This window comes from Notechis scutatus, chromosome 10 (assembly GCF_049901735.1).
Source record: "Notechis scutatus isolate UNSWTSFEM ecotype Mainland chromosome 10, rNotScu1.2, whole genome shotgun sequence".
In the NCBI taxonomy this organism is placed as follows: domain Eukaryota; kingdom Metazoa; phylum Chordata; class Lepidosauria; order Squamata; family Elapidae; genus Notechis; species Notechis scutatus.
Genome location: NC_142018.1, coordinates 4,825,039 through 4,852,713, shown reverse-complemented (window position 1 = coordinate 4,852,713; position 27,675 = coordinate 4,825,039). Strand labels below are relative to the sequence as shown.

Below are 27,675 nucleotides of genomic sequence, written 5' to 3'. Positions count from 1 at the left end.
ATAGATAGATAGATAGATAGATAGATAGACAGACAGACAGATGATAGATTGATGGATGATGTGTTACATGGATGAATAGATAACTGGAGATAGATAGATAGATAGATAGATAGATAGATAGATAGATAGACAGACAGACAGACAGACAGATGATAGATTGATGGATGATGTGTTACATGGATGAATAGATAACTGGAGATATAGATAGATAGATAGATAGATAGATAGATAGATAGATGGATAGATAGATAGATAGATAGATAGAGATAGATAGATAGATAGATAGATAGATAGATAGATAGATAGATAGATAGATAGATAGATAGATAGATAGATGGATAGATAGATAGATAGATAGATAGATAGATAGATAGATAGATAGATAGATAGATAGATGATAGATGGATGAGAGACAGAGATAGATAGAATTGTTAGCCTGCCTATCGAAGAGTGTCCTGCAATTTTATTCTTCTTTATTTAGTTATTAAATCACCCTGTTTCATCTTTCAGATGTGGAGAAAAACTATGACATTCCATGTAATGTTCCTAGGCACTTATGGTAGCATTCAAAGCAAAATTGTTGTTATGTTCCTACAAACGTCTAGAGGCTGTGGGATATTTTTATTGCTCTCTGAAGACAAGCGGGAAGGTTAAAATAGCAGGACGATGTTTCCGTGTGGAATGACAAGGCCCATCTCAGACAAGTTGCTGTTCAAAGTCGACCTCTGGGCTTGATCACCAGCTGTGACTGCCTCCTTTGGCCGCTTTCAAAAGCTGCCCCATCCTGACCGTCCTCTTTCTCCTCCTCAATCTGGAACTTTCAAGTTCTGTTGTCCTTCCACTGTCAGACTTAGTTAAGTCAAAGAGGATAGGAATAGTAAAGCAACATATCCAACCATTGGGTAACAATGGGTAACATTTTGGTCACCCATGATATTAAAAAAAAGATGCTGAGACTCTAGAAAGAGTGCAGAGAGGAGCAACAAAGAGGAGTGGGGAAGTAGGTGCAAAAACCTATGAAGACCAGTTGCAGGAATTAGGTATCTCTAGTCCAGGGGTGTCCAACCTTGGCAACTTTAAGACTTGTGGACTTCAACTCCCAGAATTCCTCAGCCAGCAAAGCTGGCTGAGGAATTCTGGGAGTTGAAGTCCACAAGTCTTAAAGTTGCCAAGGTTGGACACCTGCTCTAACCTAACAAAGAGAATGAGTAGGAGTGACATGATAACATCTTCCAACATTTTAGAGGCTGTTGCAAAGAAGATGGGGGTCAACCTATCTTCTAAAGAAAGGACAGCCTATTCTCTGAAGGCAGGACAAGAAGCAATGGATGGAAATTAACCAAGGGGAGAACTAACGTCGTTTTCTGACAGGGAGAACTACTAACCAATTGAATAGCTTGCCTTCAGAAGTTGTGGGTGCTCCATTGTTTGAGATGTTTAAGAAGAGACTGGACAGCCACTTGTCTGAAAAGGTCTAGGGCAGAGGCCTCCAAACTTAGCAACTTTAAGACTTGTGGACTTCAACTCCCAGAATTCCTCCAATTCTGGGAATTAAAGCCCACAAGTCTTAAAGTTGCCAAGTTTGGGGACCCCTGGTCTAAGTTCTCCAGCCAGGTCCTTTGCAACTCTGTTATTCTGTTAACAAGCTGGAGAAGAGCCACTACACCCAGGGAATTCTCCCTTCAAACCCAACAGATTGGTGGTGATGTAGATCTCAAAGATGAAGATATAAACAAATCATTGAAAAGTGCTTTGGAAAATATTAATATGCATTACGTGAAGCGTCTTGGCCCCTACACACACACATACAGACACACACAGGATTTTTACACTTGATACATCAAAAGGCTCAGAATTTCTACTTGATCAAGGCAGCCCTTAAAAGGTAGACATACATTCAAAAGATTAAAGTGTAGAAAGTTGCACAGGTGAGTTTGGAGTAAGAGCTCCCAAACAAGGGCCAAGAAGAGAAACCCCCCTGAAAACAGGATTACTGTAAACCAGATCTGTCCAACCTTGGCAACTTCAAGACTTGTAGACTTCAACTCCCAAAATTCCCCAGCCCCAACCACCTCACCGCTATAAATCCACGTACTTGTAAATGAGACTGCACAAACCCTTTGACCCACTAATTATATTTATCAACCATTCTTGGTAGCAGGAAGATGGTTCCTGGGGGGTCAGCAAAGAGAGTCCAAAAAAGCCAAGATGGTGGTTGCAATGGTGTGAAGTTCACCGTTGGCGCAAGACACATGATAAAGAGGCATGATTTCAATCGTGCAGTTTTGGTCCCCATGTTGATTATTGGAATACACATACATAGCCCTCTTGCAGATACTCCTGCTTGCAACTAAATGATAGTCCCCTACACACACACACACATACAGACACACACAGGATTTTTACACTTGATACATCAAAAAGGCTCAGAATTTCCACTTGATCAAGACGGCCCTTAAAAAGACCAGTTCCATCCCTTTCCCTGTTCCTCTCCTCCTGTTTTTTTGAGCTTCCATTTCTGAGTTGTCCAGGTTTAATGTTCAGAACTTTTGCTAGATGACAATGATAATTGGAAACTAAGGGCTCCATTTCCCTGGAGACCTGCGTTTATGAGGCAAGCTGTGGCCCAAGCAACCTCTGCTTATTGATTGCTGGAGCAAGTGAAGGAGGAGGATAATTTGCAATGCGTCACGGCCTTGGGTCTCTTCAAGAAAGAGTCTCCTAATCAGCTTCCATTCTTTGGGATGTCAGGCAACTGTGAGAAGGAAGGTCAGCTCCGCATGCAACATCATGGATCTCCTCACGGCTGTTAGTGAGGAGGGATCGTTGGTTTTGGCCTTGGTTATTAGAAGTCAAGTGGAACCAATGCTGAGGCCAAGGGTTGTGATGCAGCTCCATGCCTCCTTCGCTCACACTTGGGTCAGCCCTGCCTCAAAATGACCCATTTTACGTCAAAATGACCCTTGGTTCCCTTGGTTGCAAAAGGTACCGTTTCATTGGAAGTCGGGTGAATTGCACCGAAGCAAAGCCGGAACTGAAATTCACGTGGTTGGAAACCTTTTCCTCTGACGCAGTGGTGGCATTCAAAACTTTTTACTGCCAGTTCTGTGGGTGTGGCTTGGTGGGCGTGGCAGAGGAAGGATATACTGCAAAATCCCCCTTCCTTCCCCACCCACCCTAGCCTGCTTTCCAGCTCCGTTCTCCTGTGCAGGGCAACCAAAGGAGACCCAGCCGATCAGCTGTGGGTGTGGCTTGGTGGGTGTAGCTTGGCTTGGTGGGTGTGGCTTGGCTTGGTGGGCATGGCTTGGCTTGGTGGGCGTGGCTTGGTGGGCATGGCAGGGGAAGGATATACTGCAAAATCCCCCTTCCCTCCCCACCCCACTAACCTGCTTTCCAGCTCCCTTCCCCTGTGCAGGGCAACCAAAGGAGACCCAGACGATCAGCTGGGACTCGATGGGAGGCAGAGAAGAGATGGGGTTGGCGGGGCCAGTCAGAGGTGGGATTGGCCGGCTCTCCGAACTACTCAAAAGTTCCGCTACCGGTTTTCCAGGACTGGCCAGAACCGTCTGAATGCCACCTCTGCCCCTGAGGCACTTTCCTTTGCTGCCCCGCCCTCCCCCCTCCTCCAATCAATCTCCAAGAAGATGTTTTGAAACTCGCAGTAGTCCTCGACTTACAACAGTTCACTGAGTGACCGTTCAAAGTTACAACGGCACTGAAAAAAAGTGAGTTATGACTGTTTTTCCCACTTGTGACCATTGCAGCATCCGTAATTGTCACATGATCAAAATTCAGACATTTAGCAACTGGCTCCTATTTATGACGGTTGCAGTATCCCGGGGCCACGTAAGCCTTGTGGCACAGTGGTTAGAGCGCGGTACTGCAGGCTACTTCTGCTGACTGCCTGCAATTTGGCAGTTCGAATCCCACCAGGCTCCAGGTTGACTCGGCCTTCCGTCCTTCCGAGGTGGGTGAAAGGAGGACCCAGATTGTTGGGGGTGACAGGCTGACTCCCCTTAGAGGAGGCCGGAAAGCACCGTGAAGCGGTCTATAAGTCTCAGGGCTGTTGTTATCGCTATCCCCTTTTGAGACCTTCGGACAAGCAAAGCCAATGGGGAAGCCAGATTCAATTAACAACCAGGTTACTGACTTAACAAATGCAATGACTCACTTAACAACTGTGGCAAGAAAAATCATAAAATGGAGCAGACATCCCTTAAACAAATGTTTCATTTAGCAACATTAATTTTGGGCTCAATTGTGGTCATAAGTTGAGGACCACCTGTACATTTGCTACAGTTTTAAGGACAATCTGAGTCACTAAGCACAATTATCTGTTTAACAGACACATACATTTATTTAATAAACCATCTGTTCCCCAATAAAATTAGCATAGTCATCATCACCAAACTATTATCACCATCCACATAACACTGTCGTAAAATATAATCGGATTTATGGCAATAATTTAGTCATAATACATTCCTTTCCCAAGCGCAATGGTGATGGTTAAAATGGTTGGCATTATTATAAAATAACAATGTTTCACCACCATCAATGGAGAACGCAGCAAGGGTGAGGAAGATCATTTTTTGGTAGGTAGAGCATGAACCACAAGCAAGCAATGGGCCTTTTTTTCCTATGCATGTCTATTATGCAACGAGGGCCATCCAAAAGGCTCCCAAAGACCCAAAGAGCAGCTGTCACCCCCATCGTGAACTGTTTTCACTCCATTCTGCAGAGACCTCTGAGTTGCACCTAATCTGAGGCCAAGAAAGCATCTCCAAGAGAAAAAGTAAGGAAATATGACTTGCAAGGATTAATTAAACAGAGTTAGTATGGTTAGTTTATTTTTTTTATTCTTATTTTAGCATAATTATCATGGTATTCTATGCTGGTCTGTGAAATAAAATTAATTGATAGTATGGTTTGGTATGGTTCTTCTTCATGTTCTTCAGGAAATAATTCTTTCCTCAGTTAAATTAAAAATTATAATTCAGTGGCCAGTTTTTAACAGGCTGCATACCGTATGACCTCAAAAGTTATCAAGGTACAGGATGAGCACAATGGAAGAAGGAAAAATACAGAAACAAGGAAAAACTGAATGCCAAAGTCCATATTCAATTGTACATAAAATCTAAGTTATTATTTGGAATTCTACATCCAATGAAGCTCCAAACAGGTGAATGTCTTAATAATTAAAACAATTAAAATATTTTTTTTAAAAAGAGTAACCTGGATAATGTTCTTATACTGGATTTACAAAAGAGGTTTATTAAAGCTTATTAAAACTTGGAATAATTTTATGAGAAGGGATAAAGAAAAAAAAATGAAAAGAAATCAAATTCTAGGACATTATTTGAAGGGATTAAAGGCCAAGATAATTAAAAATAAAAGGAAGGAATATAAAGTTGATTTAGTGGATTAAAGTTAAAATAGATATGTTATTTCTAATAACCCTTCATGGAATTTTTCTGACAGTGGGACTGAAATAATGAGGCTTCATATATTTGTTTATAGATAAGAGGAGGCCAGGTCTTATGTTTGTAGAGGTGTTCATTTATTAAAATTGTTTATATTTGTTGTGATGAAGGAGGAAATCGTGTCTTTATATATTTGTTTACTATATTTTTATTTTTATTTTCTTTTATATACATTCTATTTTTTCTCTTTATCCTTTTCCTTTTTTTAAGTTTGTATTAGTTCTTATCTTTGCAATTGTAATTTTTAATAAAATTATTATCAAACAAAATAAAGCTCTCCATTTCAGGTACGGACGGGAACATCCATCCTCTAGCTATTCTCTGGATACTTAAAACATTCACTAAATATTTCACTGAATATCACTATAAAGATCACATTGGTTTCTCTTCTACAATCTAACTGGAAATCTTGAAAGAATGTTGCCTGGAATCCCGCCATCTTCTAAGTTGAGGTCCATGAAAAATTGGTGAAAAAGGCCTTTGCATCACCCAGTGGAATATTATCCTACAACAACCCATCACTGGAGGCTTTTAAGAAGAAAATGGGCAGCTACTTGTCCAGAATAGTATAGGGCAGGGGTGTCCAACCTTGGCAACTTTAAGACTTGTGGACTTCAACTCCCAGAATTCCTCAGCCAGCAAAGCTGGCTGTGAAATTCTGGGAGTTGAAGTCCACAAGTCTTAAAGTTGCCAAGGTTGGACACCCCTGGTATAGGGTCTCCTGCAAAGGGATTGGACTAGAAGACCTCCAAGGTCCCTTCCAACTCTTATTCTGTTAACCAAGCCAAGGCCATCCTTCACTGAGAGTCCCACTTTTTAATTTTTGTTTCTTAACCATATGTGGGTTTCTGTGCTTTTTTGTCACCCACTTTAAAAACATTTCTTAGTCAATGTAGAATGTTGACTATTTGCAGATATTTTTTTTTCACAGAACTGCATTGCGACACGGAGGCAGGAAAACCCAAATGCCCAGGTACAGAGTAGGGGCTACCTGGCTCAAAAGTAGTAACTGTGAGAGAGATCTAGGAGTCCTAATAGACAGCCACTTAAGCATGAGCCAGCCCTGTGCTGCAGCTGCCAAAAGAGCCAACGCAGTCCTAGGGATAGCATCCCATGAAGTGATAGTACTGCTTTGTACTCCACTAATGGTGCCACACTTGCAATACTGCATCCAGGTTTGGTTACTACTGTTAGGGATAACATTGTTTACCCTAACTGGTTTGGGTAAAAATAATAAATAAGGTATCATGGTTTGTTAGTTAAAGTGTGTGTAACTTTAACTGCAAGAATGTAATTAAGGGTGTGGTTGTAAAAGCACTATATAAGAAGCGAGGCAATTGCAGCTCTCTCTCTCTGGCTTACTGATCCCTAATTGCTGGATGGATTGATGACTGCGTTCTTGCTGAAACAGGGGAGAGAAGGAGGAGTGTTGATATTTCTCAATGGAGAGAAGATAAAGATTTAGACTGATTTATTGTAAGTGAACTAACATTTGGCTATTCAACACGGACTTTGCAAATAGAGTATCCCGACAAGACTTGACTGAAATTGATATATGACTAATGGACCGTTTATTTTGACTATGCTATAATTCTTAAATGGAATAAACTATATTTTTGATAGCACAAGCGTATCTGTATTTTTACTGCGTGTTAACTAGAAAACTTATCTCACACATTTACCTGTCTTCCTATCTGACTTCGCTGTACATTCTGTTTAGTTTGTTTTCCTTAACACCCGTTGGGGAATCCAGGCTTAACAACTACAATTCAAAAAAAGATGCTGTGACCCTTGAAAGTGTGCAGAGAAGAACAAAGGCGTTTAAGGGGCTGGAGGCTAAACTGCATAAAGAACGGTTGTGAGAACTGGCTACGCCTCTAACGAAGAGAAAGACTAAGGGTGACATGGTAGCAGTCTTCACATACTTGAAGGGTTGTCACAAAGAAGAGAGAATCCATTTATTCTCCAAAAGCAGGGCTCTCCAACCTTGGCCACTTTAAGCCTTTGCTGGCTGGAGAATTTTGGGAGTTGAAGTCCTCCAGGCTTAAAGTGGCCTAGGTTGGAGACCCCTGCTGCAAAGTGCCTTCCAAGGGCAGGACAAGAAATTACAGGTGGAAGATCACCAGTAAGAGACCCAACCTAGAAATAAGGATGAATTTCTCGACAGGGAGAACAATTAATCAGTGGAATAGTTTGACTCCGGAAGTTGCGGGTGCTCCATCACTGGAGGTTTTTAAGAGAGCAAAAACAAGCAAATGACTGGACAGCCCTTTGTCTGGGATGGAATAAGGACTCTTGCCTTGGGTAGAGGTTGGACTAGAAGATCTCCAATGTTCTTTTAATTTTCTTCACTAATTCTGTTGCCTCCACTGGAGTTGGGAGATGAAGAGCAAAAACGTCCAGGGCCTTTCTGGAGATCCCCCAAAGAAGGCCAACTTTGAGCTGCGTGTCACAGTTCATCTTCACTGCCAACAGAATCATGGCTGATGAGTCAGTGACTGAATAGAGGCGATTACTTGTTGCTATGGCAATCATCCATTGTGATCTCCTTGGAAATTGAGAGAGAGAGAGAGAGAGAGAGAGAGAGAGCGCATTACAGTGCCACGCATCTGGTTTCTGGTGATAAGGGGTAAATGATTCCCAAAAGCGGCTTGAACATCTGAGAGGGAAGCGTAATGGGGTAAAATTAATTCACAGGGACTGTTTTAGCCCCATGGCCTCTTCACTTTGCCATTCCAGTTACAGAGCAGCCATGAATCAAAGGCTGTTTGATTCGGTTTCTCCCTCTCCCGCTCTGAATGATGCTGTTGGTTTTGCCTTTGATTGTCTAAGCATCCTATTTAAATTTAGCCCTAATTCAGATTCATTGAGCGACTGGCTTTCCAACCCCTCCTCATTTGTACAAAGCTGTAAGGAAAAAGATTCCATGCAAAATATCAACGGCCCTGGAACTGTCCATAAGCAGTTTCCAGTGGGCACTTGCCAAAGATTTTACACATTTTTATTCCTTCAGTCCCAACATTAAAAACAGCCTTTTGTCTTTCATAGATGTTGGAAAGCAGGACTGTACCAGGGCTGGTTTGTTTTGAATCGATTCGCTGGATGGAGCCCATCTAGCTTGCATGATATTCAAAATATTAAGGGATTATTAATTTTTTTGCACTAACATTTTGTACTGTGCTAATTGTACAGCAAACTTTCAGCTGAGGGGAATGATTGACTTGGTTTTTTTTTTAATGCCATAAGCATAAAAATCCACAGAACTGAAGTAAACCACCTGATCAGCTGGAACTCTTGTCTTCTGCCATCTTCATCAGGGGGCCAATGGCCCTTCCACTCCACTCCATTGTCCCTCTGCACTTTGAATTGTCAGGCTTGCTAATGGACTACTAATGTTGCCATGGATTTTTTTTGTTAAATTTCTCCAAATCTTAAGGTTTCTCTGACTCTATTAATAACTTCTTCATGTTTCTTAGTAACCTTGTTGGTTTACAGTAATTCATCTGTTGTATTTGCTTCTAAAGAAAGATCAGCAATAGTTGTGCATTGGGACACCCTTCCTTCCTTCCTTCCTTCCTTCCTTCCTTCCTTCCTTCCTTCCTTCCTTCCTTCCTTCCTTCCTTCCTTCCTTCCTTCCTTCCTTCCTCCTCTCTGACATTTTCCTTCCTTCCCTCCTCCTCTCTATCACTTTCCTTCCTTCCTTCCTCCTCTGACACTTTCCTTCTTTCCCTCCTTCTCTCTATCACCTTCCTTCCTTCCTTCCTTCCTTCCTTCCTTCCTTCCTTCCTTCCTTCCTTCCTTCCTTCCTTCCTTCCTTCCTTCCTTCCTTTCCTCCCTGCTCCCCTCCCCCCTCTCTCCAGTAGGTGTGTCAGCACCCCTGGAAGGGAAATAACCAAAATCCCCCTCCTCCCATTTTATTCTAGTTGGATTCAGGGGGAGGAGTTTTTAGTTACAAATCTCTGGCTTTGTCTTCCTTTGTGGGGTAAGAGTATGGGGGCCTTTGCCGCTCAATTTCAGCTCATTGACCACCAGGAGATGCCATGTGGTCTGAAACGCTTCTCAGGGTCTACTACCGAGTGCCCCTGAATCTCCAAGGATGCCCTTCCAGGCCTCTGGGTGGTGGATTGTCCCACACATCATGAGCTGACCTCTGGAAGACCTTATCAGAGTTAACGGCTTCCATTTTATTTAATTCCTGTCGTTGCTCTGTTTTCTTGACTGTATTATTTCTAGTGTGGTGGTCATTAAATGTTTCCTCATGTTTTAGAAGGTGTGAGCCAGCTTGGATGAGAAGCTGGATATACTCCTTAAACCAGGGATCTCCAACCTTGGCCACTTTAAGACTGGTGGACTTCAACTCCCAGAATTCCTCAGCCAGCAGACCAGGGGTCTCCAACCTTGGCCACAACCTTGGCAAAGCTGGCTGAGGAACTCTGGGAGTTGAAGTCCACCAGTCTTAAAGTGGCCAAGGTTGAGAGCTCTTCCTTAAAACACCTGCACACATAACATCACCTCCACCGACTGCCTGGCCCAGATTTTTGTTTTGGCTTTTTTGAGGCTGGCAGACACTCTTGTGGTAACTGTGAGAGAACATCTTTAATTGACTATCTGGAACACAAAAAGTGCCAAATCCTAAACTGCCTGATTAAGCAACAGAAATAACCACATCTGAGGGCGTCTCTTTCTGTCCAGAATTAGGTCACCTGATACCAAGCAGGTCATCTGACAATCTCGTCTTTGTCGATCCTCATCCGGTGCTGTTCTTCAGGATCTCTCCTCCCACGAAGAGAGATTTTTATTTTATTGGAAAATTCCAGGAATTTTGATTCTCAATTCCTCACCTTCAAGAGGTGGACAATACTAAACCTCACGGATTGTAGGTCTTCCCTAACAAATCAACTCTCTGCTTCTGTCAGAGATCTTCAGTCCACTGTGCACGCAATACAGAAATGCAGAAATACAGAATAATACAGTTGGAAGAGACCTTGGAGGTCTTCTAGCCCAGTAATCGCCAACCAGTGGGTTGGGGACCACTGGTGTCTGCAAGAAAAATTTGGTGGTCCACAGAGAAATGTCAGCCAAAGTTTTCTTTCTCCCACATCCCGGAGCACAAGGCTCTGCCAGAAATGAGGGAAGGGGAAAGGGGGGAACTTGTGCCACCCTGCAAGGCCTCCTGCTCCAAGAGGCTGTGCCATTGCAACAAGTCTCACAAAGACTCATTTCTGACCTCCTGCTCAGAGTTTGAGGGAGAGAAAGAAAAGACTTCTGCTGCTTCTGCTGCTTTCCTTGCATGAAGCCAAAGTCTCTCTCTCTCTCCTCCTGAGAACAGAGCTGGAGACGATCGATCAGTAGGAAAACGGGGTGGGGGATTTTCCTGCAGACTTTTTGGGGGATTTTCGCAGGGTCTCTGATCCACAGGATTTAAAAGTATGAGTTTGGTGGTCCCCGAGGTCCAAAAGGTTGGCGAACCCTGGGCTAGTCCAACCCCCTGCCCAAGCAGGAGACCCTATACCCGTGATGGCGAACCTATAGCACACGTGCCAGAGGTGGCACAACCCTCTCTCTGGGCATGCGAGCTGTTGCCCCAGCTCAGCCTTTGCCGCATATGTGCACTCGTGCCTCCTGCCGGCCAGCTGGTCTTCGGGTCTCTACCGTGCATGTGCAGGGGCCAGGGCATGCGCGGGGGTTGTGCGCACCTGCGTGGAAGGTTGGGGCGGACATGTGGAGGTCATGCATACATGCATGGGGGCAGGGCGCATGGGTTTGCATGCATGTGCATGTGCAGGGGGTGTCATGCACAAATGCACAGGGTGCAGGGGTCTCACATGCATGCACTGGGGCATGGGGGTCATGCATGCATGCGCGGAAGGCACACGTACTTTGGGCACTTGGTGCTGAAAAGGTTCACCATCACTGCCCTGTATCATTCCAGACAAGCGGCTGTCCAGCTTCTTCAAAGCCTCCAGTGGTGGAGCAACTACAACTTCTGGTGGCAAGCTGTTCCACTGGTTAATTGCTCTCACTGTCAGAAAATCTCTCCTTAATTGCTTCTCTCCTTGGTTAGTTTCCATCTACTTGTTGTGGTTAGCCAGCAGCAGGTGTGGATGGCTGAGGAGACCGATGACTCAGATGAGGGGCCAAGGACCATCAGGGAGTGGACTGCTGCCTTCAGAGATTGTGGGGGCTGGCAGCAGCAATGAGGAGGTTCCTGAGGAGCCTGTGCCAAGTGCGCGTGCGTGCAGGATTGCTTGCAGGAAAGAGCAGCTACAACAGCATGGGCGACTCGGGAGTAAGGCTGCAAGGTAATGGTCCCTCCTTCAATAAGATAAAAGCCAACTGTGAAATGAACGTACTTTGCAGAAGGCAAAGACATTTTGAAACTCCAGCCTTGTGGACATTCCAGTATCCTGAGTTTGCATTTGAAGATTCTTGTATTTCACATTATTTCTTGTCTGTTATCTTTTGGCAAGTCTCGCATAATTTGGCAAGGCTTGTGCTTATCACAGCTAATTATTTTCTAAAAGCATTACAAGGTTTCTGTTCCTTCTGGATTGTGTTTGATTTGTTGGAAAAGGGCATGGGTCAGAACACCACTGTTTCTTGTCAGGTGCTTCGCTAAATAGGTCGCCCCACCTTCTTTGTGGCAGCCCCTCAAATATTGGAACATTGCTGTCATGTCACCGCAGTCCTTCTTTTCACAAGACTAGACAAACCCACTTCCTGCAACCTGCAATACTACTATGCATTTCAGTGTTGCAATATACAACGCTTAAGATCACTCATGATTTCAGTGCTACTTGTAAGAAATCCCTCCTTCTTGCCAGACGTTTAGAAGTCACTAGCAAGGGAGTAGCGGCTTCCTTATGCAAGCAGGTTAAATGTGCTAAAATCAGAGACATGTGTAGCATTGCGCACATAGTCGTTGAAAGCCTTTGAATATTCATGCACAGAAGTCTGTGGTTTTTAATCACATCCACCAAGTTTCTCTGCTGGAGAAACACATTTTAAGGCTGATTCTTCTTTGTTTGTTCGCTTTCACCTGCTTTCCCAAATACACCCTTTTAAACACCTTTTCATTTGTTTAATTTTAATCAAATAAAAACATCAAATTCAACAACTCTTGCAGATAAAACAAAATTCTATTTCCCCCCAGCCTCTGCATGCTACAACAGGGCTGGTGATGCAATGAAATGAGGGTAAGTTTTTAAATGAACTTAAAGATGGAAGATTTAAAAGGCAAAAGAGGTTTAGAGATCTTAAGACCCCTATTTGGAGTTATAAAATGGTTTCCTAGGTGCTACAGCCTGGATGATGTCAGTAGTTCTCCTTCCCTTGTTTTTCCATTCATAACTATTTTTGTGCAGCACATCACATCACTTGGAGAGGAGGAGGAGGAAGAGGAGGGGGAGGAGGAGGAGGAGGAGGGAGATAAATTGAAACCTTTCCCATATTTCCTTGCTTCTTCTTTCTGAAGAAATGTGGGAAGGGCCTGCAGAGGACTATCGAACACCCTTCTGTGCTAATAAAAGATTGGTTGTATTTTGCAAGTTTCTCATGGATTCCAGCCAAGAGCCTGAAGTGTTACATTCCTCCATTTTTGCTTTTTTAAAAATGTCTCTTTTCCTTTTTTAAAAAAATATCCAATACCCAAGTTATTTAACCTTGGTTGTCCTAAGACATCTATTCCCACTTGTAGATTTAGGAATAAAAAATTATTCAAATCCAATGTGTCTAAATTGAAATGGCTCAGGGTTCAGGGTTTGGTTAAGAACATGAGAATTTGGGGCCTGAGGTTGGGTGAGACCATTCTGGTCAGCCTTCAGAAAATGAATTTGTTGGATGCATCCAAGAAGCTCAGAATCCTGTTGAGAAATCATTTTCTTTCTTTTTTCATTTTCTTATCATTTTCTTCCTTTTCTCCCTCCCAGGAAACTTGAAATTTAAAGATTGCTGACTGGGATTCTAGAATTGAAAACAGCCATCAAAATTTTGTGGTTCAGTTTTCATGATTTTATTTTATTTTTATTTTATTGACTAATCGCAAGACTAATCAATCAATAAACTGCAATGCTGACTGCTTCACAACTTGATTTTCATTTATTCAAGTCAGAAGCATCACAATTAAAATGCGGCATGCTATAAGGCATAACATTTAAAATATAAAATGCATTTAAAATATGTACAAATTAAACCGACCTTGCCCCAGAAACTAGCGGCCTTAATTGCATTCTGTCGTGGTGCAAGAGATCCTCAAGCATGCACTGATCAAGACACAAAGGGCAGGTATACATATGTGTTGTTGTCTGCATGTCACCACAATCACAAAGGGCAGAAGGCACCAGAGAGCCCATTTGTTCAGAGTGTCTCCAGATCTTGTTGTACACATGCACAGTCTATTCAGTTATCTTCATACTTCCTGGCTTTTGTCAGGTCCAGGTGCCAGCTCCTCCGTTGGTTCCACCCAAGGTTAGTTTTCGATGTGGAGAAGGTTGTCTGTGAGTTACAACTTCTCTGAGTTTCTGCAAGCTCCTGTTGTTGGGTCACCATTGAGGGCATCTAGTCACTTTGTCTTCACCTCTTTTTTTTTTTTTAACTACTTGTGATTTTTCCAATGAGCTGCCACTATACAGACCGGTTTTGTTCCATGAGCTATTGAACATTGTTGCTGCTGTCCAAGGTACCTCCAACCATTCAAAGGCATGAGTTTTTTCTTCATTCAGCCTTCCTACAGGCCCATCTTTCATAGCCATTGAATTATAATTTCAGAAATCATACTCTTGACAATATATATCAGGGGCCCCCAAACTTGACAACTTTAGGACTTAAAGTTGCCATATTTGGAGACCTCTGATATATACCATTGTTGTGAGTTTGAGATCTCCACATTTCAATATTCTGCCTTCTCTGTCAAATTTTTCTCCATATACAGTAGCAAATGTCTTTCTACTTGCTGACTACAGTCCCATTTCCTTTAAATCAGGGGGTCCACCCTTCTCAATTTTAAGACTTGTGGACTTCAAGTCCCAGAATTCCCCAGCCAGCCATCTTAAAGTTGTCAAGGGTGGACACCCCTGCTGTACATTTGAGGTGCCACTTCCTCTATTCGTTCTCCGATTGTTTGCATTGGGTTGACATTGCCCACTGATAAAATTTTAGGCCCTTTGTTTTGTTTTTGAAGGCAGTGGGCCAGCTTTAATCTTTGTTTGATCTTCAAGAAGAGATTCCTTTCCACTGGGCCCCAACCACCAAAGTGGTTCCATCAGCATATCTCACATTCATTTGATGCTTCTCCCAAATTTCAGCTCTTCTTAGTCCAGCAGTTCCGCATGTAAGTCAAACAGATCCTGTGATAATAAACCACCTGGATTCATCCCTTCTCCATTTCCAAACTATGCTCCATCTTCTTTACTTGTTCTTTATTCCAAATTCTTTCTCATTGCCCCATATTCTTTTCTCATTATTCTTTGGCTGTTCCAAATCCTTTTTGGTTGCTCCCTATTTTTAATCCCTCATTATTTCTTCATCCTACAGATTCCTCCAGAAGTATGGAAATCATTGAATAGACCGCACAGGGGTGCAACAATATCCAGAAACACCCTAAACAAATGGGACTATCCTGTTGTGTCTGCCTTTTGCAATTGTGGTGACATACATACACTCTCACACACATATATATACCTGCCCTTTGTACACAGATCGGTGCACATTTGAGACCTCAAGGCACCACGACAGAATGCAATTAATGTTGCTAGTTTATGGGCAAAATCTATTTAACTTGTACATATTTCAATTTTGTATTTTAAATTTTATATCATATATACTATGCCTGATTTTAATTGTGATGCTTCTGACATGAATAAACAAACACCAAGAAGCAAAATGAGGTGAACTGATTCCAATCCATTGATCATTTTCCAGATCCACACCCCTCCCTTCTTTGCAACTTCCCTCTTCGTGATCTCCAGCAGGGATGTTGCCTTTTGATGGGCACACGGCGTCCATATTTTCAGGTGCCAAAAGAGTCTCCCTTTCTGCCACTGGGTGTATAAAGTTTGATTTCTTTGCACCAAAGTATGCAGTATACATTACACACATACACTCAATGTCTTACCATGTATAGACTGATGCTTCTCCATCCTCCCAAAAACATTTTCTTAACCACAAACACACACCTATTATTTCCCATCCCACAAGCTAATTCAAATTATTTGTCCAGGGTAGAGGAAATTGGTCCATGAAGGATACCGTTTTTACTACATCGCTTCCTTTGGGGTTCCGCAGAGGTGCTGCAAGGAGGGATTATTGCCTTGCCTCAACATTACTTTTTCCACCCTGGGGATGTTGTAGCTTGATGCACCTCCGCTTCCCGTGGGGTTTCTATGGAATCAGCTAACGGAAACCAGGAGGGGGAAGCCAAACAAGAGGCAAAATACCCTTGAATCACTCTCTTTTCCCTAGAGAAGGCTGTCAACCGCTTCCTCCCTTCCCAGCAACCCCAGGCCTCCTCCACTTCTGACTGGACTGAAGGCATCAACTGCAGATTCACACCAAGAGAGCTGCTGAGAGTTGGTTATAACAGGGCTCTCCAACCTTGGCAATTTTAAGCCTGGCGGACTTCAACTCCCAGAATTCCCCAGCCAGCAAAGAGACCCTTGTTATAACCAACTCTGGGTAGCTCTCTATTTGCAGATAATTTTTTTTCCCACATAACTGCATTGCTTCAGATTCTGCACTTAGGCAGGAAAACCCAAAGTGCCCAGGTACAGAGTAGGGGCTACCTGGCTCAAAAGTAGTAACTGTGAGAGAGATCTAGGAGTCCTAATAGACAGCCACTTAAGCATGAGCCAGCCCATGTGCTGCAGCTGCCAAAAGAGCCAATGCAGTCCTAGGCTGCATGCACACAGGGATAGCATCCCATGAAGTGATAGTACTGCTTTGTACTCCACTAATGGTGCCACACTTGCAATACTGCACCCAGGTTTGGTTACTACAATTCAAAAAAAGATGCTGTGACCCTTGAAAGTGTGCAGAGAAGAACAAAGGCGTTTAAGGGGCTGGAGGCTAAACTGCATAAAGAACGGTTGTGAGAACTGGATACGCCTCTAACAAAGAGAAAGACTAAGGGTGACATGGTAGCAGTCTTCAGGTACTTGAGGGGTTGTCACAAAGAAGAGAGAATCCATTTATTCTCCAAAGCAGGGCTCTCCAGCCTTGGCCACTTTAGCAGGGGTGGGATTCAAATTTTTAACAACCGGTTCTATGGGCGTAGCTTAGGTGGTGGGCGTGGCTTGGTGGTCATGTGACTGGGTGGACATGGCTTGGTGGTCATGTTATTGGCTGGGTGTGGCCAACTCAATATCACTCATATCGAGGCACGCATCTCCTCGCCTGGCCTTTCCTGACTGTGGGGATGCCGCAACAGTCGTAAGTGTGAAAAATGGTCATAAGTCACTTTTTTCAGTGCTATTGTAACTTTGAATGGTCACTCCACACAAGCAAAGTACCAGCAAAGGAGGGGAAAAAAACTCCAGAGAAGTTCCTGAGACAGGAAGTCTAGTCCTGCCAAGAATGTAATAAGGGTTAACGGAGAGGCAGTTTCTGTAAGCAACACCAGAATGTTTCCTTCCTGCCTTCCTTACAGGATTAGGCCAGTAATTTCTTCTAACAACTGGTTCTCCAAACTGCTGAGAATGTTAACAACCAGTTCTAGCGAATAGGTGCGAACTGGTAGAATTCCACCCCGACTTTAAGCCTTTGCTGGCTGGGGAATTCTGGGAGTTGAAGTCCTCCAGGCTTAAAGTGGCCTAGGTTGGAGACCCCTGGGTTATAAGATGAGTGGCTTTATAAAGAAATAAACAAACAAACAAACAAACAAATAGAGGGCTTCTCTTGCTGAGCATCCCAGTTCAACCAGTTTTGGCAAAGTCAGAACCATCAACCCAGGGGGGAGAAGTTGCCCTCGAAAGCTGAGGGAGCTTCATCACTTTGAGACCTTCAAAAAGAGACTGGGCTGCCCTCTGTCAGAAATGGTGTAGGGTCTTCCGCTTGGGCTAGTCCAGGGGTCTCCAACCTTGGCCACTTTAAGACTTGTGGACTTCAACTCCCAGAATTCTCCAGCCAGCTCTGCTGGGAGTTGGAAGTCCACAAGTCTTAAAGTGGCCAAGGTTGGAGACCCTGGACTAGAGGATCTACAAGGTCCCTTGCAACTCTGATTATCTGTTCTCTGTGTAGCCAGCCTGGAGTAGCTGACCTTGGAGGAGGAGGGGGCGGGGCGCGCGTCCCAGCCAGCTTATGAATGAAATCCCGCGCGGGCCGGGCGGGGCTTGTCGGGCGCGCCTCTTACGCCGGAGCATCTGGGTCCACCTGGGAGGAGCGGGCGGGCGGGGGGCGAGCAAGGCGCCCAGGTTTGTTATTCTGATCACGGGCGCCGCTGATTCACAGCCTCGGAGCCGGTCATGAATCGTAGCGGAGCCTTTTGACGTCAGAGGGGAGATTTATCAGCAGCCCCGAAGGGCGACGGAGGTTTAGAGCTGCCAGCCATCCGCCCGCCTGGCCGGCCATGCTCGCCCAGAGGGAAGGACGCGCCGGGGCCGCCCCGGACTGAACCAGCCGGGCGAGGAGGAGCAAAAGCCGGGCGCGAGAGGGACCGACGCCCTGCAACGCCAGGTAAGCAAGGGGCCCGTCGCCAGAGCCCTCCCACCCCAAGGAGCCCTTCCAAGCGGCCGGCCCGGGCCAGGCTGCCGTCCCTGCAAAAGCGCAGCCGGGCGGCGGAGGGGCATCTCCCCTGCGCGCCGGCGGACGGAGAGCCCTTGCCGCTCCGCTGGGGAGGTGGGCCAGTGGGTGGAGGGGGAGAGGGGGGCGGGGAGAGGGGCTACCCCACCAGCACCAGCCCAGCCCAAGCCGCCTCAACCCCCCCAGCGCTGTTCTCCGCCCGTGTGCAGGGTCTCGCGCGAACCTCCTGGTCCCGGGCCGTCCCGCTGGCGGAGAACCAGCTGCGAGAGACTTCTGGGCTCTTTCCGGATCGCGTGGTGGTGGGGGGCGGTAAAGACCCTGAAATGGGGCGAGCAGGTCGTCCTTGCCCGGACGGAGAAGCAGCAGCAGCGCGTCTCCTTCCGAGTGGCTGGGAGGGACTGAGCAGATTCAGAGGTGGAAGGGAGCTTGGAGGTCATCTAGTCCAACCCCACCCACCACCCACCCCGCCCTACACCATTTCTGACAAATGGTAGTCCTGTTTCTTCTTGAAAGCCTCAACCCCGGGGATGGGCGAGGGAGGCTGGCCTAACCAGGAAACCTGGTTTCCAAGGGCTTTGTTTCAGCAGCTGAGATTCAGGCGGGGTAGGCGGCGCCAGAGCCGCAGTTGTGGGGCAGACGCGGCGCTTTCCGTGCTGGAGAGACGAAGGAGGGACGAGGGAAACCCGCTCCTTTGTCGCCCCCTCTGGCCGCCGCTGTCGCCGGAGGGAGGGCGGGCTCTGGGAAGAGGGGCGCGATGGTGGAGGAAGCGCTCTCCAGCCCCCGGGAAGCACCAGCTTCAGGTGCAAGAAATGGGACCCACGATTCAAGCTCCGAACTCGGGAGAAAGCAAGCGAGGCGATCCTGGCAGTTAGGAGAGGCTTTGCCTACTATCCTTTGGCTGCAGCTCAAAAGGGAGCTGGGGATGACGTCACGGCCTCTGCATGGCGGGGGGAATACCTGCTTCCCCCCACCAACGTTGCACTACATATCCCCTCCTCCTCGGCGGCAGACACGTAGTGACCCAAGACTTCTTGGGGGCGGAAGGAAGAGGACGAGAAAAATTTACCTGCTGGTGAAGGAAAAGGGAGCGGACTTCCCCCTCCGGGACCTGGAAGGCAAAAGGTCCAAGGGAAGGGGCTGCAGTGTGTAGGGGACGGGGTTTAACAGAAGAACAGAGTTGGAGGGGACCCTGGAGGTCTTCTAGTCCAACCCCTGCTCAAGGAGGCGGCTTCGGCCTGGCATGGCGGGGGATTTCCGTCCCGGGGACGAAGCGCAGAGCGCCAGGCGTTTAGGCTGCCCCCCTGCCCTTCTCCCTCTGACTCTCCGGCCTTCTTCCTCCCGCAGCCATGTTCCCCTACCCGGCCGCCGCCATGGAGGAGCAGTTCCACCAGCAGCAGCAACAGCAACAGCAGCGGCTCCGGGTGCTCTTCAACGCCTCCTCGCTGCCTCTGGCCAGCAGCCTCTGGCCGCCCACCCACCTGGCCGCCGCGGGGAGCCCCGCCGTGGACCTGTCGCCCGCCGCCACCGCGGCCGGAGAGGAGGGCGGCGCCGCCGGGGGGGAGGCGGTGAGCCCCTGGGACATCGCGCTCTGCGCCACCGGGACGGTGCTGGCCGGCGAGAACGCGCTGGTGCTGGCCGTGCTCTTCTACGCGCCGGGCCTGCGAGCGCCGCCCTTCCTGCTGATCGGCAGCCTGGCGCTGGCGGACCTGCTGGCCGGGCTGGGCCTGGTGGTCAACTTCGGCGTGCGGTACCTGCTGCAGCCGCCCAGCGAGGCGGCCACCCTGAGCGCGGCGGGGCTGCTGGTGGCCGCCTTCTCGGCCTCGCTCTGCAGCCTGCTGGCCATCACCGTGGACCGCTACCTGTCGCTCTCCAACGCGCTCACCTACCACTCGGAGCGCACGCGGAACTTCGCCGCCGCCGCCCTCCTGCTGCTCTGGCTGGCCTGCGTGGCCGTCGGGCTCCTGCCGCTGCTGGGCTGGAACTGCCTGCGCCAACCCGGCGCCTGCAGCGTCCTGCGCCCGCTCACCCGGGACAACGTGGCCGTGCTAGCCGTGGCCTTCCTGCTCCTCTTCGCCCTCATGCTCCAGCTCTACGGGCAGATCTGCCGCATCGCCTGCCGGCACGCGCAGCAGATCGCCGTGCAGCGCCAGTCGGCGGCCAGCGCGCAGGCCACGTCCACGCGCAGGGGGCCTCTCCACGCTCTCGCTCATCCTGGGCACCTTCGCCCTCTGCTGGCTGCCCCTCGCCATCTACGCCCTGGTGGCCGACGCCTCCTACCCGGCCGTCTACACCTACTCCCTGGCCCTGCCGGCCGCCTGCCACTCGCTCCTCAACCCCGTCGTCTACGCCTTCCGCAACCCCGAGATCCAGAAGTCCCTGGCTTGCTGCGGCTGCATCCCGGCCGGCTTCTCCCCGCGACCCAGGACGCCCAGCGATGTGTAAGAGGTGGGCTGGGCCGGAGGCCGCTGGAAGCCAAGCCGCCCCCGCCCCTGCCCTCCTCCCCCCCGCGTTTCCTTCTGGATTCTCCGCGGGAGGAGAAAGAGGAAACCCCGCGCAGAAAACACGCAGCAGCCGATTTTTCTGGGGGACGAAAGCTGGAGGGGGGGGGGAAGCAATTCCAGAGGGATCTTTTCTTATATCTGAGTTTGCTAAAACGGAGGCAAGAGGCGTCCAAGCTTTGGGGGGTCCGTGCCAAAAGAGAAGGCAGCGATCCACGGGGAAGCAATTGCAAAAAGAGGGGGCCTTTGCCCTTAAGGCAGGGGTCCCCGAACTTGGCCACTTTAAGACTTGTGGACTTCAACTTCCAGAATTCTCCAGCCAGCTCTTAAAGTTCTGCTGGCTGGACAAGTCTTAAAAGTGGCCAAGTTTGGGGACCCCTGCCTTCAGGCCTTCTTTCCTTGATTCATACTAAAGTCCCTTCGCGTTTAAGTGTAAAACCTGGGTCTCGGGAGTGGGCAGGTCTGAATGGATCCTGGTTTGATTTTTTGTTTTGTTTTAGTGGCATTTTATTGGCGGGAGAAGGAGGGATGGTGAACAGTTTTTGTGAGATCAGCCTTCTTCAGGTTTGGGGAATTGAGGGGAAGAAGGCAATAATGGTGGAAGCAGGATGGGTGGTGGTTTGGGTCTCCTTGCCCGTCTTTCAAAGAAGTCCAGGTTTAGGGGCCGGGGATGTGTGGTTTGTGGGTGGAAAGGCAGCCCAAGCAGCGGATCAGCTGCGTCGCTCCGACTTGAACTGGAATGTAAGCGTTTAAACCAGGAGTCTCCAACCTTGGCCCCTTTAAGACTGGTGGACTTCAACTCCCAGAGTTCCTCAGCCAGCACAAGTCTTACAAGGTTGGAGACCCCTGACCATTCCATTCTGGTTGTCGTGTCCGTCGAGAAAGGAAGCTCGGAGTCAGTGACTTGGTTTCAGCTCTTTATTGACTCATGATACAGCTTGCAGCTTGAAGGAAAAACTGCGGCTTTTTATTCTCGAGCCGCGGCGGTCGTTAATGACACCGCTGAATCTCCCGCGATTAGTTTCCACCAATCGCGGGGATTCGCAGCGGACCAATCAGTGCGGCTCGCCGACCAATCCGGTAGCCGCGCCTTAACCAATCGCGACGCTGGGCTACGAGTATGTAAATTGACTTGTACAGAACACCCTCCCCTCTTGGTTCGGTCCTACGTAACGTAGTCCCGTAGGTAGGCGGGGCTCGTACTTGTCTACTTGACTTGCGCAGCTTAGTTGTTGTTTGGTTCCCGGCCGGTTCGGTCGGGACTTCTGTTTCTCTTGGCCCTGTCGATGGAACCTCCTGGAAGGTGTCGCTGGGCCTCTTGTTGCAGCTCCCTCCCGGTCTACCCGGGTTGGTTGAGCTGCGACTTTCGCCGCTCCTGCCTGTTCTTTCCGGGCTGGTTGAGCTGGCCTGGCTGTTCCTTCCTGGTGATACTTCGGGCTGGCTGTTGACTGGTGAGTATTGCTGGTTATTTCCTATTTGATCCTCTGTGTCTTCCCTCCCTCTTGGTTTGTGTTATCGGTGTCGCCTGTGTTTGGTTGCGTGTCGGTTGTGTTTTTTGTTCTTGATCTTATTTGATCGATGTGGCTTTCCATGTTTGTCCGTCGGTTGTCCGTAGCCGGTAGGAGTGGGGTCCTGTCAGTTGGGTTATAGTTGCCGGTACCCATAGTGGGTCTCCGGTAAGGTTTTTGCATAGACTGTCGCCTGGTGCAAAAACCCGGTGCTTGCTAGATGAGTCCGGGGTTTTTCCGGGTTGTATGTGGGGTGTAGTCTGTCGAGTGGTGACCTTAGTTTTCTCCCCATTAGTAATTCTGCCGGGCTTTTGTTAGTCGTTGTGTTAGGGGTGATATGTTGTATTAGGAGCATTTTATTTATTTTTTCTTGTATGTCCCCGTGTTCGATCTTTTGGAGGGTTCTTTTTGTAAATTGAACCATCCGTTCTGCCCTACCATTGGCCGCCGGATGCGCCGTCGCTGTCAGTGCGTGTCGTATGCCTCGTTCCGCTAGGAATCTTTCGAATTCCAGTGAGGTGAACTGGGGTCCGTTGTCTGACACGATGACATCCGGGAGACCGTGGGTTGCGAAGAGTTTGTTTAAGACCTTGGTTACTGCGTCTGTTGTGGTGGTCTTCATGTTGCTTACCTCCAGCCAGTTGGAGTAAGCATCCACCGTGATGAGGAATGTGTTCCCTTTTGTGGGCCCGGCAAAGTCTATATGGAGTCTCGACCATGGTCCCTGGGCGTTTCCCATTCTAAAATTGGTGCTGCGGGGGATTTGGTCTGGTTTCTTGGCAGCGCGAGCACTTGGCTACCCAGGCCTCGATCTCCTTGTCCATACCTGGCCACCAAGCATAGCTTCTGGCTAAAGCTTTAGTCCTCACAATCCCGGGTGCCCTTCGTGTAATAATTGTAATACCTTCCTTGCAGTTTTTCCCGGTATGACCACCCTGTCCCCCATAACAAACAACCTTTCTGTGTGACAGTTCTGTTTGCCGGTTTCGAATGTCCTGAATGCATCATCGCTGTCTTTCTCTGGCCATCCCCTTGCTACCCAATGTAATACCCGCGCCAGACGCTTGTCTTTATTAGTCTCTCGGGCAATGTCTGACGCGGTTATGGGTAGGTCCGGCAATGTCTCTATGCTGAGGGTGGTCGTCGTGGGAGCTGGATCGTCGTCTAGGTCGGGAAGCGGCGAGCGGCTCAGCGCCTGCATGGGAGATCGTCTTACCCGGTCTGTGTGTGAGCCGGTAGTCGTGGCGGCGAGGAACTCAGACCACCTTGTCATCCTGGGGGATAGGATGTTGGGTGGCCTTGTTCCCGCCAGGATGCCTAGCAGCGGCTTGTGGTCCGTGATGAGGGTGAATCGGCGGCCGTAGAGGTACTCGTGGAACTTCTTTACTGCTGCGACGATGGCCAGTGCCTCCTTATCTAATTGGCTGTAGTTTCTTTCGGGTTTGCTGAGTGTTCTTGAAAAGAAAGCGATGGGTGCTTCTTTTTCCGTCTGGGAGTGTATGGCTGAGGACAGCGCCGACGCCAAATGGTGAGGCATCGCATGTGGCGATGGGTAGGGTCTCATTATACTGAATGAGAAAGGCATCCGAGGTGAGCAGGTCTTTGGTATTCTTGAATGCGGTGTCCTCCCGTTTCCCCAGGTCCATTTGGCCGTCCTGTCCAGGAGCCTATGCAAGGGCTCCGCCGCGGTCGCCTTTTGGGGCAAGAACACATTGTAAAAATTTAGCAGTCCCAGAAATGCCTGCAGCTCTGTTTTGTTCTTGGGTGTGGGGGCTTCCTTTATGGCTTTGACCTTGCTTCCGGTTGGGTGGATGCCATGTCGGTCTAGGAGGTACCCCAGAAACTCGACTTGCTCTGTGTATAGCTGGCATTTCTCTTTCTTCACCTTTAGTCCGGCCCCTTTGAATTTTTCTAGTACCTCCCTTAGGCGACCCTCTAGTTCCTCCTGGTTGGCTGCTGACACCAATACATCGTCAAAATAGGGAACCACCCCTTGATTCCTCGCAGCAGTCTCTCCATGAGGCTCTGGAAAATTCCTGGGGCTACGCTGACTCCAAACTGGAGTCGGTTGCAACGAAACGCTCCCGGTGGGTGACTATTGTTTGCGCCGGCGGTTTCTTCATCGACCGGCAGTTGCTGATAGGCTTGCGCCAGGTCGAGCTTCGCAAAGACCTTGCCCCCAGCGAGTGCAATAGGTGTTGCACTACTGGGACGGGTAGGCGCTTTGTTGCAGGCGCATTGAGGGTGGCCTTATAGTCCCCGCAGATCCTTACTGACCCATCTGGTTTGACTGGGGTGACTATAGGGGTCTCCCACCGGGCGTGGTCGATTGGCTGCAAAACCCCTGTTTGACGAGTTTGTCAATCTGCTCGTCTATTTTCTTCCGAGTGCAAAAGGCACCGTCTGGGTTTTAGGCGTATGGGGGCGACATTTGGGTCTAGGCTAAAAGAGATAGGGGCCCTTTGTACTTGCCTAGGGTGCCGTCGAATACTTCTTGGAAGTCCCTCGCCAGCTGCTGCTCCCAGTCGGCCTCTGTGGTGTGGTTTACTCCCGTGACCTCGATCCCGAGTGGCGCGAACCATTGGAGTCCTAAAGGCTGGGTCGGTTCCGGTCCACGATAGTCAGGGGGAAGTTTCGCGGTGCGGTTTTGAAAGTCACCACGAACTGTCCGGTCCCAATGGCGGGGATGCGGTTCCCCTGATAGTCCTTGATGATCAGTTTCTGGTTCTCCAGTCCTCTTTTCTGGATGTTTGGCACCAGGCGCTTGAGTTCTTTCCAGGCGACCATGGAGAGGTAGGATCCGGGTCTACCTCCATCCGGCATGGTTCGCCCTCGATGCTCACCTCCACGTGAGACCTTCCGGGCATCCGTGGTTTCGGCATGGCCGATGGTGACCGTCTGGTGGGTTTCTTCTCTCTGTCGGCCTTCCCGCTCCGTCGTCCTCGGTTGTCTCGGCTCCAGCGATAGTCGGCTTGGCGATCTCTGGTTCTCGGGGGTGTCGCTCGTCCCCGGTTGCTTGGTTCTCGCCGGCGGGGCTGTGTGTCTTTTTGAGTCGGCAGACTCGGGCGATGTGGCCCTTCTTGTTGCACTGCCGGCAGATCGCGTCGATAAACGGCACTCGGATCGAAAGTGGTTTCCCCGCACCCGGCGCACTGGTTCCCGACTTACGACCCGTTGATCTCGCCGGTCCCGTCCTGTTTGTAGTCGGTGGACGTCTTCCTCCTCGTCCGTGGTATCGGAGGCGGAGTCCAGGTCCCGTGGTGTGTGGTGGTTTCTCGTCGGCTTGTCTCGGGGTTTCAGTGTGGTCCCGTTGTCTGCCCTCCGAAGTCTGGCTGCTGACTTCCGGGTGGCTTCGGCCGCGGAAGCTTCGGCCAGGGCGTCCCGAGGTCGATGTTGCCTTTCGCCATCAGTCGACTTTTTAGTGCCTGCTCCCTGAGGCCTAGGACCACGCGGTCTCGGAGGACATCGTCCAGGTCCCTGAACTCGCACATCCCCCTAGGTCTCGCAAGGCGGCTATAAAGTCGCTAATGCTCTCGCCCTGCCGCTGGTTTCGCCGATAGAACTCATCCCGCCGGATGAGGATGGGCACAGCGGGGCGCGTAGTGGTTCGAAGGAGTGGCTCGAGGTCGGCCCAGTCCATCGCCTTCACGTCCTCTGGCTTCGCGAGGGCTTTGGCCATCTTAAACACTGCGGGCCCGCAGTGTGTGAGGAAGACGGCCCTTTCTTCTGCCCGTTCGCATCCTTCAAATTGCTACTTTCGAGGAACATCAGGAATCTATCCGTGTACGATTCCCAGTCCTCGGTAGCGGGGTTGAAGGGTGCTGGTGGGTCATGCTGGCCATCTCGTCGGTCCTTTGTCTTCCTCGGGACACGTGCTCGGTGGTTATTCTCTGGATCCCACCTTCGTCGCCAGTGTCGTGTCCGTCGAGAAAGGAAGCTCGGAGTCAGTGACTTGGTTTCAGCTCTTTATTGACTCATGATACAGCTTGCAGCTTGAAGGGAAAAACTGCGGCTTTTTATTCTCGAGCCGCTGGCGGTCGCGTTACGACACGCTGAATCTCCCGCGATTAGTTTCCACCAATCGCGGGGATTCGCAGCGACCAATCAGTGCGGCTCGCTCGACCAATCCAGTAGCCGCGCGCTTAACCAATCGCGACGCGGGCTCACGAGTATGTAAATTGACTTGTACAGAACACTGGTCGAGCAAGAAACTCCAGATTAGGAGTCTCCAACCTTGGCCCCTTTAAGACTGGTGGACTTCAACTCCCAGCTGGCGGAGGAATTCTGGGAATTGCAGTCCATAAGTCTTACAGTGGCCAAGGTTGGAGATCCCTGATACCATTCCAGACAAATGGCTGTCCAGCCTTCTAAAAAACTTCAGTGATTATTCTCACTGGACTTTAACTCAGTTTTGGAAATATGTTTAATTTAATTTAGTTTAATGATTTGAATTGGATTTTCAAACCAATGGAGAAAAAGTACGTTTGTTTCAGGCTCAAAATAGCCACTGGATCTCCAAATTGGATCTGAATGTTGAAGTCGTTCAGTTCTATCTTCTGGTTTGCTTCAAAGCTGCCTGAGGAACTCTGGGAGTTGAAGTCCCACAGTCTTAAAATGGCCAAGGTTGGAGACCCCTGCTTTAAATGCTCGCTCTAGCGGGACTTCTTTGCACGGAATACCGCCGTGGGGAAATGCGTAGGCCGTTTGTCAGGGACGTCTCTCCTTTGTTGACTTCAATCAGATTTTTTCCTCTGCTATGCAATCTCACAACCACAGTTGAAAACACCCACGGCACGCTCGCACGCATGCATACACACACACACACACGAACACAACACACACACATGCGTGCAGCCCATGGGCACACGCGTGATGACGAGCACGAGCCCAGTCGGGCTGGGAGGACTCGAGCCAGCCCAAATGGCTTTCTCGCCATCCAGGTTCAGCACCTCCGGCGTCGGACAGCTCCCCACAAAGCCTCCAACTCCGAAGGCAACCCCCCCCCCCCACCGTTCCCAGCCGGGGAATTGGGGGTTGGGGGAATGTGTGTCTTGTGCATGTCAGCCCAGGAAGATGGCAGGACAGAGGCAGAGGAAACACCCCCCCAATCCTTCAATATTGCCTGTTTATTCTGGGCCCCTCGAGAAGGTTGTGTAATTCATGGGTTGGGGGGAAGGTCTGTGGAGGGGCTCTCCTCCTCCCCCACCCCCCACTTCCAGCAGTGCAACCCACCCAGGGAGCTACAGGCCTAAAAGCATTTTAACTTCCTAAAGTCTCACTGTGTGAGACTAAGGCAACCCCCACCTTCCTTTGTACTTGGGGGTGACTCTGGAGATAAAGGGAGGGGGGCAAAGTAGACTGGCTTACAAGGGAAGCAAACCCAGAAACCGTCCCCGTCAGCTCTTCTGATTCGAGGGAGGGCCGTTCCTCTTTTAAATTGCCAGCGTTAGGGAG

At 48.9% G+C, this 27,675-nt stretch overlaps 2 protein-coding genes across 2 annotated transcripts in view; both read left to right on the top strand.

Moving 5' to 3' along the window:
- Positions 1 to 8,993, top strand: part of LOC113431220 (ubiquitin carboxyl-terminal hydrolase 12-like) — a 61,363-nt gene extending 52,370 nt beyond the window's left edge. The window contains exon 9 of the mRNA XM_087971986.1: positions 8,730 to 8,993. Coding sequence (XP_087828112.1) covers positions 8,730 to 8,750 — 21 coding nt within the window. The 3' untranslated portion in view covers positions 8,751 to 8,993. The remainder of the gene's footprint in view (positions 1 to 8,729) is intronic.
- Positions 8,994 to 17,895: 8,902 nt separating this feature from the next.
- Positions 17,896 to 20,715, top strand: LOC113430879 (G protein-coupled receptor 12-like). The gene is given in 3 exon segments (XM_087971987.1): positions 17,896 to 18,149; positions 19,560 to 20,401; positions 20,403 to 20,715. Coding segments are annotated over 2 exon segments (1,095 nt in total). The 5' UTR covers positions 17,896 to 18,149; positions 19,560 to 19,561; the 3' UTR covers positions 20,658 to 20,715.
- Positions 20,716 to 27,675: the final 6,960 nt, after the last annotated feature.